At 51.0% G+C, this 14,861-nt stretch overlaps 1 gene segment (V, D, J or C); it reads right to left on the bottom strand.

Moving 5' to 3' along the window:
• Window positions 1-2,605: 2,605 nt before the first annotated feature.
• LOC135576215 (T cell receptor alpha variable 4-like) lies at window positions 2,606-7,142 on the bottom strand. The segment is given in 2 exon segments: window positions 2,606-6,269; window positions 6,968-7,142. Coding segments are annotated over 2 exon segments (537 nt in total).
• Between the last annotated feature and the right edge of the window lie 7,719 nt (window positions 7,143-14,861).

Raw genomic sequence — 14,861 nt, 5'->3', positions numbered from 1 at the left:
AATGTGCATGGAAAGTACACGTGCTCGTATTAAGCACAGAAAGTATGTGTGCAAATGTGTATGGAAGGAAAATACAACTGCGATTCTGCAAGGATTAATTTTAAATGTGCTTGTATTGAGCACGGAAAGTTACAAGTGCATATGTGCACGAAAAGTGTAAATATATTCTCAGTCCTTGCAGAAGTTTTACTCACACCCGTGGCAGCAAGGCAAGCGCAGTCTCCATCCAGGGGAGGGGGGCTCTCGGCGGCAGCATCTTGCTCGTGCTCCGAGAGACCCACGACAATGGTCGGAGTCTCGACAAGAATCCCGTTTTTATATTGGCTGATCAGATCTGACTGTAGGCATTCTAGAAGCTTTTCTGCACCCCCACATTGGCTGTGGGTGCCCCTGAAGCCTCCAAACATCCCCCACACTGGCCGCAGGTGCCCAGCAGCTCAGTGGTGCCTCGGCACTCCCTTCTCCTAATGGCCGTAGCCAGGGTGCTCTGGGGCCAAACAAAAGAAGCTGTCAGCCTCAAGCAACAGAGAGAGAGGGAGATGTGCCTACTCCTTCCATACTGAAGGAGGGAGGGGGAGAGAGGGGGGTTTGCATTCTGCCACAGGCTGTCCTTGAAGGGCAGCCAGCTCTGCTGGGACCCTGTGAGCTCTGGGACAGTTTCTCATGGCACCCTGCCAAGCAGGTAGGGCCCTGATGAGAATAAGACGTGCTCTCCTGGAGTGGGAGAAGTAGTAGTCGTGTTTGACTTGGTCAGTCCTCTTTAGATCTTGAGCTCCACAGTCTCCTGGTCACTGCAGGCAAGGCTACCCTTGAACTCTACATCATCCAATAGTTCTTCCTCATTTGTGAGTAGCAGGTCCAACAGAGCCTCTCCCCATGTCCATTCACGAAATGTCTGAATCAGAAAGTTGTCTTTGATACACCCCATCCATGTCCTGGTTTGCTCGTGCCCATCCATTTTGGTCCTGCAGCAGAGATAGAGAGAGTAATAGTCACCCATGGGCACCCGCATCCTGGCACCCTGCTAGTGTGGGCACTGTCTGACCTGGGCTGGAGTCTGGGGTCTGGCTCATCCTCACTCCTGCCTCCTGCTCTTTCTTTCTTGGTCTAGCCTACTCAGCTGCACCTGAAATTTAGAAATTCAGGGGCTCCTGCTATGGGTTCAGGTCACTGGCTGCCTGGTGTTTCCTTCCTGGTGACCGGGGTGTGCAGCTCCCAAGGGAACTGAGGATGGTTACACGTCAAGGGCACACAATTTAACAGCTGCTTTGGATAATCTTGACACTTTTCAAAGCTGGTGTGACATTTACTCCTTCTGGTCAATGGCAATGCAGCCTTTCTCTGGGCTGTGCTGTTGTGCTGGGGTAGGCTTTGTGTTTGCCCAGGGGACAGGGTGTGGGGCCCAGGCTGGTACAGGCATTCAGAGGTCACACATGTGACTATGTGAAGCTTGGAGAGGGACTGTCTGTACAGCCGAGGCTGTGCTGCATGTGTCCTCCTGAGCCAGCAGAATCTGGGACAGTGCATGGTCCTGCACTGGGAGTTTCTGCAACCGCTGCTGTTCATGGAGATGTTTCTCTTGAGGAGACACCTGTGGGCCCAAAATAAAAAAAGGACAGAAAATCCCATTAGGGAAAGAGAGCAGTGCTCATCATTCCTGATCCAGCAGATACGGGACACTTGCAACCAGAAGTGCCAGTTCATAATACAACATGAGCAGAAGGAACTGACGAGCTCCCATGAGAATTTCTAATATCCCCAGAGACACCTTGGGGCCATTTTCCAGTGGCAGAGATGAGACATTTGCTGATATGTGGCTGAGCTTTTTGCTGCCTCCCCAGCGAGAACAAGGGAATGAAGATCCATGGATTCCCCAAGCTGGGAGCTGCTTGGGAGGAGCTATTCTTTGTGTTTGTTTTGGTTTATTGTCATAGTAAGAGAGATTAGAAGGAAAAGGTAAAACACCTCAAAATCAACTGTCGTGGCTGAAGTTCAAGAGGGAAAGAACATAATGCAGTCAGGTTCAAGTTGTCTCCATCTTGAGATAAGACAAAAACAAATACTGCTGCAGGGAACAGATGTGCCTGTGGGTATTGATAGTGGTCAAGATGAACAAATCACTAACATGTCAATGCAATGGCTTGTGTGCTGCTTGCACTTTGTCAAACAGTGGACCTTCCCATGCATTGGCAAGAAGAAGATACTGCCTTGACTTAGTATAGTAAGAGAATACTGAATACCATGTGTGCATAAATGGTGTCTGGAATGGACAGAAAATGTTACACCACAGGATCTTCTCCTGCAGATGCCTGGGGGCACAGGGGAAGCAGCGCTGCCAGGACACAGCTCAGGGCCCCTTCCCACAAGCTCAGCCTTGCACAGACACATCCCCTCCCTCCCTGGGGTTCTTGCACAGCCAAGGAAGCTCCCTGCACCAGGGTGTCTTGCACAGCACAAAGGTACAAGGCACTGTCAGACACCTCGACTTCCTCCACCTGCAGGACATTGTATTTCCCCGTGGTGTTCAGAGTTGTGCTGAAACGGTCACTGCGCTTGAGGCCAGGTCCTGTGTGATATGAGACCAGCTGGGGAGCCTGGCCTTTCCTCTGCTGGTACCAGAGTAAGCCTTTGAAGTACGAGGTCTGGTATGTACAGGTTGTTTGGAAGGTGTCTTTCTGCTTCACTGTGACTTGTTCTTCTTGCTGGGTGACAGTGACCTGCCCCATGGTGCCTGGAAGAAAGTGAAGGTCAGCAGCTCTGCAGGGAAGGGCTCTGGAAAGCAAACTAGGAATTAATGCAAAACTCTCCAGGAGAAGTCTCCTTGTCCCTTGCCCTGCAGGAGAATCCTGATGCTTGGGGACAGCAAGGTGGAGAGTAGTTCTGGCCAGGAGATTAGAGCTGGACTCTGAGGAGAGCTGTGCTGTGTCCCTGCTCCTGCCCCTACTGCCCAGAGGACCAGGGAACAGCCTGTCATACCTGACCTTCATGTGCTGGGGCCTGCAGCCCTTCAGCAGGTTGAGGGGCCTGCAGAGGTATGACAAGAAGATTCATCCTGATTCCCTGTCATCTCATATGTTCCTGGCTCCCTGAGTCAACACACAGCTGAGTTGAATGTTGGAAAGAGGGAGCCCTGTCTGTGTCAACAACTAGGAGCAAACTGGAGGTCATGACAGACATGTACCAGCCCAGAGGTAGAATGCGACACCCTGTTAATGTCAATTGGATGAGAGCTTTAAATTCCGTGTAATGATTTTGACAGGATCGGCTGTTAATAATTGAGATGGTAAAGGGAGAAATGTGGGAGTGCAGAGAGATGTGAGATCGCCTGTGGGGACAGCATGTAGGTCAGCAGAGAGAGGCAGAGAGAGATCGGTTAAAGGGCAGAGAAAAGGCAGAGAAAGGATCTGAGGTATCTTTCCCTTCTCATTTCCAACAGTAATAGAGAGAACCAGTGAACAAACAGAAATAAGAGGTGATATTTCCCAGCATTTTGCTGTTATTCATGAGTAGTTGTCTGCATCACCTTGATAAGGTTCATGGGGGTTTCCTTGGGAGAAGAATAAGAATGATGCATTTATAGAAAACCAGGACTTACCCAACAGTTGTCCCAGGAAGGCAGTGAGGACGAGATACCCGAGGTGCATGCCGAGACCAATCTGCTTGTTCAGTGAGTGAGAGTCAGAAAAGCACCTCCCAGCCCTGAGATACCAGAGCTATGGGAAACCACTCTCGTGGGGGAGCAAATGTAGAAGTGGGGAAGGGAAGTGATGTGTTGTTCTTGTGCCTGAAATGCTCCTTCTGGGTTTCTCCGTCCTCCAGCAGCAACACCTGTGGCTTCCTCAACATTCTGGACATTTCAAAAATGAGATGCCCTGTGCCCTCTGGGGGCCCCATCATGGGAAGGGGCTGCTCCTGGTCTGCTCCCGGTGGAGTCCTCAACTCAGGGATGTGCTGTACCTACTCATAACTTAAAGAAAGGTTCCCAGAGATGTAGAGGGTCTCCAGGCTGACACAGCCTTTCTCTTTCTTGCTTAAAAAGGATTTAATAAGAAGGCAGGGGGGACTGTAGTGGTCAGCCACAGGGCTCACCCCTAGAAGTTCACTGACCAGTCCCTGCTTCAGTGCCAGCTCTCACCTCAGACATCCAGCCCCTTAGGGTAGTTTAACAATCTTTTTCTGTCTCACTCTTCAAGCAGGCATCCCTGGCATCCCTTAGGGCTGTGGTCAGTGTGACCATCCCAAGCTTTTACCCTGTCTCCTGGGCCTCAACTACAGAGCTGCTGAATTCTGTCACGCAAGCTCCTGGTCTCAACACTCAGCCACAGTTGGGAGTGCTTGAAGGTGCCCGTGACCTTGACATGCCCTGTTCCTGGTTTGTGTGGAGCTTGAACTCCTGAACTGCATGCATGCAGTGACTTTGGAACACTAGCAGGAACATTTTGAAATCTCCCTGAAAGCTTGTATCTGGAGGACACAGTTTTAAACTACATACCCAAGCTCCAACAAAGTAACAAAATGGGAAACCCCTTCTGGTTTTTGTTTTCTAAGTCAAATTTTGCATTAGCATCGTAGCATTGGGGTCCTTCTGTTTACAGACCAGCGGAAAACACCTGCTCAGGGATCTCTTGGCTGTGCTGGTGGGGAAAGGAAAAAACCCGAGAACAGACCCCTTCTGTTCCATGGGAGCAGTGGCCGGTCAGTGCAGTGGGAGCAAGGGCTGTGTGGCTGCCCATGGGCAGAAGGATCTCTGTTGCCTGCCTCCCTGTGCAGAGTGGAAACTTGCTGCTCCTCGCCATGAGCCAGCGGGGCAGCAGCTGCAATCACTCCTTCCTGGGCACCACAGGACACTGGCACCGCTCCGGTCATAATTCCTCACCGCTGTCACTGGGTCTTTCTGTCTGTATCCTGGTGGGAGTGAGAGGGGGATGAGAGGTAAGAGAATGTTTTTGCCCAGTACAAGAGTCTGGAGACTTGTCTGTGGATGACTCCCAGGCCTACGGGGCATGGGGGCAGCTGTGACACCCTGGCATTTCTGATGCTGGTGCTAGTCAGACAACTGATGAAGTTTAACATGGGTAAGTGTAGGGTCCTGCCCCTGGGAAGGAATAACCCCAGGTACCAGTACAGCTTAGAGGTGGACCTGCTGGAAAGCAGCTGTGCAGAGAAGGACTTGGGAGTTCTAAATTACAACAGGTTGACCATGAGTCAACAATGTGCCCTTGAGGCTAAGAAAGCCAACGGTATCCTGGGGTACATAAAGAGTGTGACCAGCAGGTCAAGGGAGGTTGTCGTCCCCCTCTACTCTGCCACGGTGAGGTTGAATCTGCACTACTGCTTCCATTTCAGGGCTCCCCATTTGAAGAGGGATAAGGAATTACTGGAGGAAGTCCAGAAAGTCCATCTATGAAGATGATTAGGGGCCTAGAGCACCTTTCTTATGAAGAGAAACTGAGGGAGCTGTGTCTATTCAGCCTGGAGAGGAGAAGGTTGAGAGGGAATCTCATCAGTGTTTATGATTATCTCATGCATGCATGTCAAGAGGATGAAACCAGGCTCTTTTCAGAGGTGCCCAGAGACAGGATGAGGGGCAACGAGCACAGGCTGAAGCACAGGAGATTCCATCTGAATATGAGGAGAAACTTCTTTACTTTGATGGTGACAGAGCCCAGGAACAGACTGCCCAGAGAGGTTGTGGAGTCTCCTTCTCCAGAGCCATTCAAGACCCACCTGGATGCATTCCTGTGTGATCTGCTCTGGTGAACCTGCTTTAGCAGGTGGGTTGGACTAGATGATCTCCAGAGGTCCCTTCCAACTCCGACCATTCTGTGATTTTTGTGTGGCGAGGTGGCCCCGGCGGGGGGAGCGGCAGCGCTCCCTGGCGGTCCCGGCTTGGACTGTCTCCCCGTCCCCGCCACACCCGCCCGGCCCCGCCCGCGGCGGTTCGTGTCCGGCCGCAGCCCCGGCTCCTCTCCCCGTGTCTCCCACGGCGCAGTAATACACCGCCGCGTCCCCGCGCCGGGGCCGTTCGAGCCACAGGGCGCTGGACCGGCGGTCTGCCGCCACCGACAGCCAACCCGGCGGGTCCGACAGCACTTTCATTCCTTTGTGAGCGAGTGTGAGGAATGCGGGGCCTCGGCCCCGGAGCTGACTGTACCAGACGATGAACTCGTTTGACTGTATGTTGGGGTGTGAGCAGTTGATGCTGATGCCGGTGCCCTCGGTGGTCTCTGCCGACAGGTCCTGCTGCACCTGGGCTCTGCCTCTGGCCACTGCAGAGAAAGGAGAAGGAAAGACCAAAGATCACTGAAGATCACCCAGGTCTGATGGCACTTGCCCCGGACAAATATTTAGGAACAGTGTCAGCAAGAGAGAGATGGGAACAACTGGGGAAAATGTACTCATTGACATGGTTGGCAGTTTATACTGGTATGGGTCTGTTGAGGAAGGGCAGAATGCTGGCATGGAATCTGAAAATGATGCATCGAGAGACAAAAAGAAAGTCAGGTGCAGAGATGGGTGTATGGTGACAGAGGAAGGCGATGGGAGATTTTGGTGCAATGCAGTGAAACATCGAGGGCTGAATTCAGAAATAATTGCTGAATTGACAGAGGAATAACATGATGTATGGTGCAGTGCAGAAAGTAAACATGCCTACAGATGTAAAGAAAGAAGAGGGAGAGATGAGAGAGGAATTTCAGAGAGTATGAAGTGGGGTGTAGAGATAGTAGATGCATGGAGATTTGGGTCCAAAGATGTGTGGGTCAATGGATGAAGACAGGAAGAGTAGACAGGGAGAATAGGAAGAGGGGACATGGAGGGGTGGGAAAGGATGATAAAAGATGTCAGGGATGCAGGGAGGGGGAAAGGAAGGACACGATGAAGGAGACGGAAGTGTTAGTGCTGAGGTCCCCTGGGAACTCTCCAGGCTGAAACTCGGCTCCCACCCAGCCCCACCAGCCCTGCTCACCCAGGAGCACCGCGGCCAGTCCCACCAGCCCTGCGCCCCAACACCGCCGCATCCCGCCGCTCCGCCGTCCGCGCCTCGCTGCCCCCGCCAGCCCCGGCTCTCTGCTCCAGCTGCGCCGCGCCCTCTCCCTCTCCCTCTCCCTCTCCTTCTCCCTCTCCTCTCTGCCACCAGCTCCGCCCCGGGGCTGAGTCCTGCACAGCGACGCTCGGGGTCTCGCCCGGGCTCACAGGGCTCTGGGCACGCCCATCAGATTGGCTTCTGGGAAATGGACTCTGCCCCTCCTCCAGCAAGAAAAAGCCCGCACAGCGCCAGCTGCAGCCTGGGGCAGCTGAGCCCTGACCCAGGAGATGGACCAGCTTCCCGAGCTCAGGGGCTGGAAACAGCAGCCACTGATTTCCTGCGGTTGGCAGTGAGGAGGCTGAGAGTCTCCCTTCAGCTGCCTCTGTGTAGTCCCAGCACAATGACTGAAAGCTGGTTTGTGGCAGAGGGTGTGTGGGGACACATGTGTCCATGGCCGTGCAGGTGTCAGTGTGACTAGGTGAGGGGAGGAATTACAGAGTCAGTATGTAGGTTAGAAGGGACCTTCAGAGGTCATCTAGATCACTCCTCTGCTCAGAACAGATTCCATTAGATGCTGTTGCTCAGAGTCACATTCAGTCCATTCTCTAATGCTTCTCATGAGAGAAATTGCACAAACTCCTTTGTGCTTTCCCTCTATCTTCTGGGCACTTCCAGAGACTGCTCCCATGTTCTTGTTTTCCTCTGCAAATGTAGTCATTAAAAGTAAGAAATTCTCCCCTGTGACATCTCCAAGAAAAGCAGACCCAGTTCTCTCATTCTCCTTTGATATGCATATTCATCACCACCCAAAGATAAATGGTTGCCTTTATTGTACTCACTCCCTTCGTGGATCAGGCAATCCCAAACTGGCACCAGTACTTCACATGAGACCTCAAATGGGACAGGGTCATATTTCTGCACCTGATGGCAACACTTCACTAATACAGCACAGGATGCAGTTGCTCCTTTTTGCTGCAAGGGCACACTGCTGTCTCATGCTCCTCTGGGTCTCTCTTAAAACTCCACATCCTTCATGAGAAAGCATCGGGGTTCACCCTCAGAATCACTAGAGCCACAGCTCAGAAGCAGCTTCATGGAGAGGGGAATCAGCCCTGGCTGAGTTCTCCCAATAGAGCTCCCTGTCACTGATCTCGCTGAGGTCAATAAAGGGAAGGGGGAAACTCCACAATTGCACGCTCTACAAGTCAGATCCGAGATCCAGCTGATGAACATTCATGAAGGGAGGCTTAGAAAATGCACCCACTGAAACACAAACCTGGTTAGAAAGAGGGACAGTGTCTGGCTTTTGGGGATTCGTTCCCAAATCTAATGTGGTGGGTTGTGTTCCATCTCAGACACATTTAAGAGTGCATTGGAAGCAGATTCACTCAGGAATGGCCAGCACATGGTGTGCAGGATCCCTCAGCCTTCTTCCTTGCCCACAAGTCAAACCTGCTCCTTTTGAACTCTCTAGCACTGAGGAAAGCAGCTGTGTCCTGGCCTGGAGATGCAGGGAGGGGAGACTGCCAGCCATGCTGAGACACACCCAGTGTTGTTAAATTGAGTTAAACCAAGGATTCAAACTGGACTGAAACCACCCTTGTTGTGGCCTGAAATAAGCAACAGAGGAGCAAGAACTTTGGAGTGGCAGGAAAATAATGGCTCTGGAGACAGGGACTGTATTTCAGAGCCTCTTCCCCAGACAGATCTCCAGCAGGCTGGTGCCATCACCACTCAGCTGCACTCAGGCTCCTTCCGACCCTGGGACCCTGCTGCTCTGTGGTGTTTCTCAGACAGAGGGGTGGAGAATATCCCAGCCATGAGCAGAACATTCCCTTGTGACGTGTAAGACTCAAGGACACACACACACAAAGATTTATGCTCATTAGCATGGAATTATAGAGAAATCTGCGCTCCCACATGCATCTGCACAAACCTGGCAGCTTGCAAGTACACACAAGAAAAGAACACGCATAGCAACAGCATGAACTGTGGTGCTAGAGAAATTAACGGACTCTGCTGAGGACCCCAGCGACTGGGCGGTGTTAGTGAAGACGGGGTCTGGGGTCATAACCAAACAGCACAGCACACAGACCTGGGAAGGAAAAAAAATGAACCATAATGGTGATCTGAGGAGGCCAGGAAAGACAAAGACTGGGCACGTCCTCATGCATGTGAACCCATGGGCATCCAGCTGAGGAGGATTAAATTTTCCTGAGAATGGCAGATCAAAGAAACTCAAGAGTGTATCCCAGGATGATCTCATGTGTTTGCTCCAGACCCATCAAACTCTTCAGTTGTGTCTCCTGCCTGCATTGCTTCGTTACTGCCTGAGAAATCCTCGGGCCTTTCATCCCAGGGATCATAAGAAAGCTTAATTGAGGAATGGGCATGGAACAAATCTGGAAATGAAAAGGCAGCACTGTTGGAAACTAAAGCACAGCCCATCTCATTCAGCTCTGGAAGATGATTTGCTTTGCAAAAAGAAAAGAGCAGTAAAGCTGGGAGCAGCCCGTGGGATGGCCCATAGTTGCTGCTGCACCTTCATCTCCCCTCCATCACCCAATGTAGGGGTCATGGCCCATGGTCATGGGCAGGAGTAGCAGGGAAAATTCACACCCGCTGCTGAATGGGTCAAGGCTGAAATTGTAATTAAACATGTGGGAGGTGAGGACATCCAGCACAGAAATGGGGACAGTGAAAGGGTGCATTTCTGAGGGAGATCAAATTGCTCTGACCACAGCATAAAGGAGAATATGAAGATCAGCAGGCGCGGGAGTACTGGTTGCACATGCCAAGAGAGCTGCAGGTGGGCTGAGTTTGTGCTCAGGAATTGGCTGCCATTCTGGGAGAAAATGTTTCTTTTACATTTTAATCTCAGCCCTTTTGATCAGTGGAAATGTCTCTTGACAGCCACTACGGACTCATATCCTGTTTCCTGCATGAACCACCAGTTGTCCTCCCGAAGGTGTACAAGTGGGAGGGCAGATAACCCCATAGCACTGTCCTCCACCAGGGAATTATGCCAAATGAAGCAGATCTCAGAATGACTGAATGCCAAAGGCTTCGTAAGCACATTTCAATTGAATGTCAAATGTCTTTGCCTTAGTCATACTTTAATAACTATCATCAATGGCAGGACAGATGCACTTCCTGACCCTACTGCGCATAACCTTGCAATGAGCACCAGGTACCTCAGGTCCTTTGCAATGATGATACCATCTATATTTGTCTTGTAGAAGAGGGAGGGATGGCATTTCTCCTGACATGTGAGAGACACCTTTGGCTAAAGTGCTGCCAGAGGGCTGCTACTGGCTCTTGGTGTGATTCCTGCTTTGCCTGCCCAACTAAAATGTCTGGGGGAAGAATCTTTTCCTAATACGCAACCTAAACCTCCTCTGGCACATCTTCCTGCCATTCCCATGGGTCCAGTCATTGGTCACCAGAGAGAAGAACTCAGCCTCTGTCCCTCGTCTTCCCCTTGTGAGGAAGCTGTAGACCACCAGCTGTAGACCTCCCCTCAGTCTCCTCTTCTCCAGGATGAACAAACCAAGTGACTTTAGCCCCTTCTTATGCAGCTTCCCCTCCAAACCCATCATCAACTTTGTAGCCCTCTTCTGGACACTCTCCAGTAGCTTCATAACCTTTTTATCCTGTGGTGTCCAGAACTGTCCCCAGTGCCTCAGGTGAGCCCACCCTAGTGCAGAGCAGAGCTGGACAATGCCCTCCGTGCCTGACTGGCCATGCTGTGCTGGATGTACCCAGGACATGGGTCCTTCTTGGCTCCAGGGACACTGTTGGCTCATGTTCAATTTGCTGTCAACCAGAACCCCCAGAACCCTTCTCAGCAGAGCTGAGCTCCAGCATCTTGTCCCTCAGTCTGTACGTACAGCCAGGGTTGCGGTGTCCCAGGTGCAAAGTCCGGCACTTGCTCTTGTGGAACTTCATGTGGTTGGTGACTGTCAAGTCCTCCAATTCATCCAGATACCTCTGCAGGGCCTCTCTGCCCTCAAGAGTGTCGACAGCTCCCCCTGATTTTGTGTCATCAACAAACTTACTAAGAAATCCCTTAAGTCCTGAGTCGAAGTCATTTCTAAAGACATGAAAGAGGACTGGCCCTAAGATGGATCCCTGCAGAACTCCACTAGTGACTGGTCACCAGCCCAGCATAACTGCATTTACTAGAACCTTTTGAGCCCAGCCCATCATCCAATTGTTCACCCACTGCATTGTGTGATTATCCATCTGTATGTTGGACACCTTCTGCAGGAGGATACTGTGAGAGACAGTATCAAAGGCTTTACTGTAACCCAAAAAGATCACATTAACAGGCTTCCCTTGGTCAACTAAGTGGGTAACCTTGTAGAAACAAAGTAAGCCAGTCAAGCAGGACTTTCCACCCAGGAACCCATGCTGGCTGTGACAAATGACTGCATTGTCATTCAGATGTTCTTCAATAAGTCCCAGAATAACCTTCTCCATAATTTTGCCAGGCACATAGATTTGCTGAAGTACAGAATGGCTACAGCTGGAAGGTATTTCTGGAGATCATCTAGTCCAAACCGCACACTTAAGCAGTTTCACCTAAAAGAGATCACACAAGATTGCATCCAGGGAAGTTTTGAAAGTCTTCAGAGAAGGAAACTCGACAATCTCTCTGGGCAGCCTGGTCCAGGGCTCTGTCACCCTCAAAGTAAAGAAGTTTCTCCTCATGTTTAGATGGAACCTCCTGTGTTGCAGTCTGTACCTACTGCCCCTCATGCTATCATTGGGCACGACTGAAAAGTGTCTGGACAATCCTCTTGACACCACCCTGAGATATTTATAAGCATAAATAAGATCCCCCCTCAGTCTTCTTTTCTGCAGAATGAACAGACACAGCTCTTACAGTGTTTCCTCATAAAAAGATGCTACAGACCCCTCACTATCTTTGTGTCCCTCTGCTGAAGTCTCTCCAGCAATTCCTTGTCCTTCTTAAACTGGAGAACCTAATACTGGACACATTACTCCAGGTGCAGCCTCACCAGGGTACAGTAAATGGGGAGAAAAACTTCCCGCAACCGACTGTTCCAGTGGCAGAGACCAGACACCTGCTGAAATGAGGCTGAGGCTTTTGCTGCCTCCCCAGGGAGAACAGGCGATCGATGGCCCATGGATGGCCCATGCTGGGACCTACCTCACTTGCACTTTCCTTTGTCTGTATGTGGCGTGGTTTATTGGCATATCAATAGGAGAAAGAAGAGGTCCAACACCTCTTAAAAACACCTGCCATGAACAATGGAAATAGTAATAAGGTGTTTCCTCAAGACAAGACAAACCCTACTACAGCCAGAGAGGACAGATGTGCATGTGGCTATTGCTAGTGGTTAAGATGAACAAAGGACTAATATGTCAATGCAATGGCTATTGTGTGTGCTGCTTGCACTTTGTCAAAAAGTGGAGCTTCCCATGCATTGGCAAGAGGAAGATATTGCCTTGACTTAGTGTGGTATGGGAATATTGAAGATCATGTCTCCATAAATGGTGCCTGGAATGGACAGAAAACATGACATCACAGGATCTTCCCCTGCAGATGCCTGGGGGCACAGGGGAAGCAGCACTGCCAGGACACAGCTCAGGGCCCCTTCCCACAAGCTCAGCCTTGCACAGACACATCCCCTCCCTCCCCGGGGTTCTTGCACAGCCAAGGAAGCTCCCTGCACCAGGGTGTCTTGCACAGCACAGAGGTACAAGGCACTGTCAGAGACCTCGACTTCCTCCACCTGCAGGACGCTGTATTTCCCCGTGGTGTTCAGAGTTGTGCTGAAACGGTCACTGCGCTTCAGGCCAGGTCCTGCGTGATATGAGACCAGCTGGGGAGCCTGGCCTTTCCTCTGCTGGTACCAGAGCAAGCCATAAAAGTCGGGTGTCTGGTATGTGCAGGTTGTTTGGAAGGTGTCTTTCTGCTTCACTGTGACTTGTCCTTCTTGCTGGGTGACAGTGACCTGTCCCATGGTGCCTGGAAGAAAGTGAAGGTCAGGAATTTTGCAGGGAAAGGCTCTGGAAAGCAAACCAGGAATGAATACAATGCCCTCCAGGGGAAGGCTTCTCATCCCTCATCGTGCAGCAAAATCCTGATGCCTGGGGACAGTGGAGAGTAGTTCCGGGCAGGAACTCAGTGCTGGAATCTGAGGAAACCTGTGCTGTGTCCTTGTTCCTCCTCTCTGCTCCTGCTCCTACTGCCCAGAGGACAAGGGAACAGCCTGTCATGCCTGACCTTCATGTGTTGGAACCAGCACCCCTCCAGCAGATTGAGAAACGTGCAGAGGTATGACAAAAAGATTCATCCTTATTCTCAAACACTGTCAATTGTGAGGGCTCCTGAGTCAACACACAGCTGAGCTGAATATTGGAAAGAGGGAGCTCTGGCAGTGCTGACAAACAGGAGAAAAGTGGAGGCCATGTCAGACATGTACCAGCTGGAAGCAGAACAGGACACCATTTGTGTTGGAAAGTGAGAAAAGTGGGAGTGCAGAGACAGCTGTGATCTCCTATGGTGACAATAGGTTGGTCAGAAGAGAAAGGCAGAGAGATTTATCAAGCAGGAGAGAATAGGGAAAGAAGAGATCAGAGGTATCTCTCCCTCTCCCTCTCCCCCTCTTACAACATTAAGAGGATCTTTAGAAAACTGGTGCAAATCCTCAAATGTGAGGTGACATTACCTTGTGTTTTCCCTTTAATCATGAGTAGTTCTCTGCATGGTCCTGAAAAGGTTGGTGGGAGTTTCCTTGGGAGAAGAAGAAGAAGGATGAATTTATGGAAAGCAAAGACTTACGCAGCAGTTGCCCCAGGAAGGCAGTGAGGACCAGATACCCAAGGTGCATGCTGAGAACAGCCTGCTTGTTTGTTGAGTGAGAGACTGACAAAAGCACCTCCCAGCCCCAAGATACCAGAGCTGCCGGAAACCACTCTGGTGGGGGAGCAAATGTAGAAGTGGGGAAGAGAAGAGATCTATACTTCCTGTGCTGAAATTCTCATTCTGGGTTTCTCCCTCCTCCAGCAAGAACATGTGTGGCTCACTCGGCATTCTAAACAGTTACAAAATGAGATGCTCTGGTAACTGAGGAAACCTCATCATGGGAAGGGGCTGTTCCTGGTCTGCTCACAGTGGAGTCCTCACCTCATGTCCTCACAGATGATGTGCTGGACCTCATGATGTCAAAGGATGTTCCTAGAGATGTAGAGGATCTCCAGGTTTACACAGCCTTTCCCTTTCTTGCTTAAGAAAGGATTTAATAACAAGACAGGGGGGTCTGTAGTGGTCAGGCACAGGGAGCACCTCGACAATTGCACTGAGCAACTCCTGCTTAGGTGCGTGTACAACCTTTTATTCTTCCCCCTCTCTTTTGCCTCCCCTTGATCCTCCCCAGTCTCCTCTTTCCCCCCATCTTTGATCCTTCCCCTACACATGCCTTAAGAAGTGTTGTCTAGTCCCATAGGACCCATCTCAAACATGGGAATCCTCCTGTTCTTCTTGTCGCTTCCTGTCACTTACAAAGCTCAGCCTGTCCCACTACAAAGCTACACCTGCAGTAGCCCAATGGCCCATCAATTAGAGGCTGCAGAGCTCTGGTCTTCCTCCTTGTCTCCCTTTTAGCACCTTTTGTGCCCCACTGTACCTCTCCCCATGTACACACATAGGGTGGTACTGAGGTACCTGGGGCAGGGTGACTTCACCTCCACCAGCTGAAGGGGCAGGAGGGGTGTGAATCTCTGTTTATTGACAGGGTCCTTGACAGGACCCTAAGTCAATTGACAGGGTCGTTAGCAGAGGAGGTGCCCAGAGTGCACTGGA

This window comes from Columba livia, chromosome 23, assembly GCF_036013475.1.
Source record: "Columba livia isolate bColLiv1 breed racing homer chromosome 23, bColLiv1.pat.W.v2, whole genome shotgun sequence".
NCBI classification, from domain to species: Eukaryota; Metazoa; Chordata; class Aves; order Columbiformes; family Columbidae; genus Columba; species Columba livia.
This window is presented reverse-complemented; position numbering and strand designations above follow the sequence as displayed.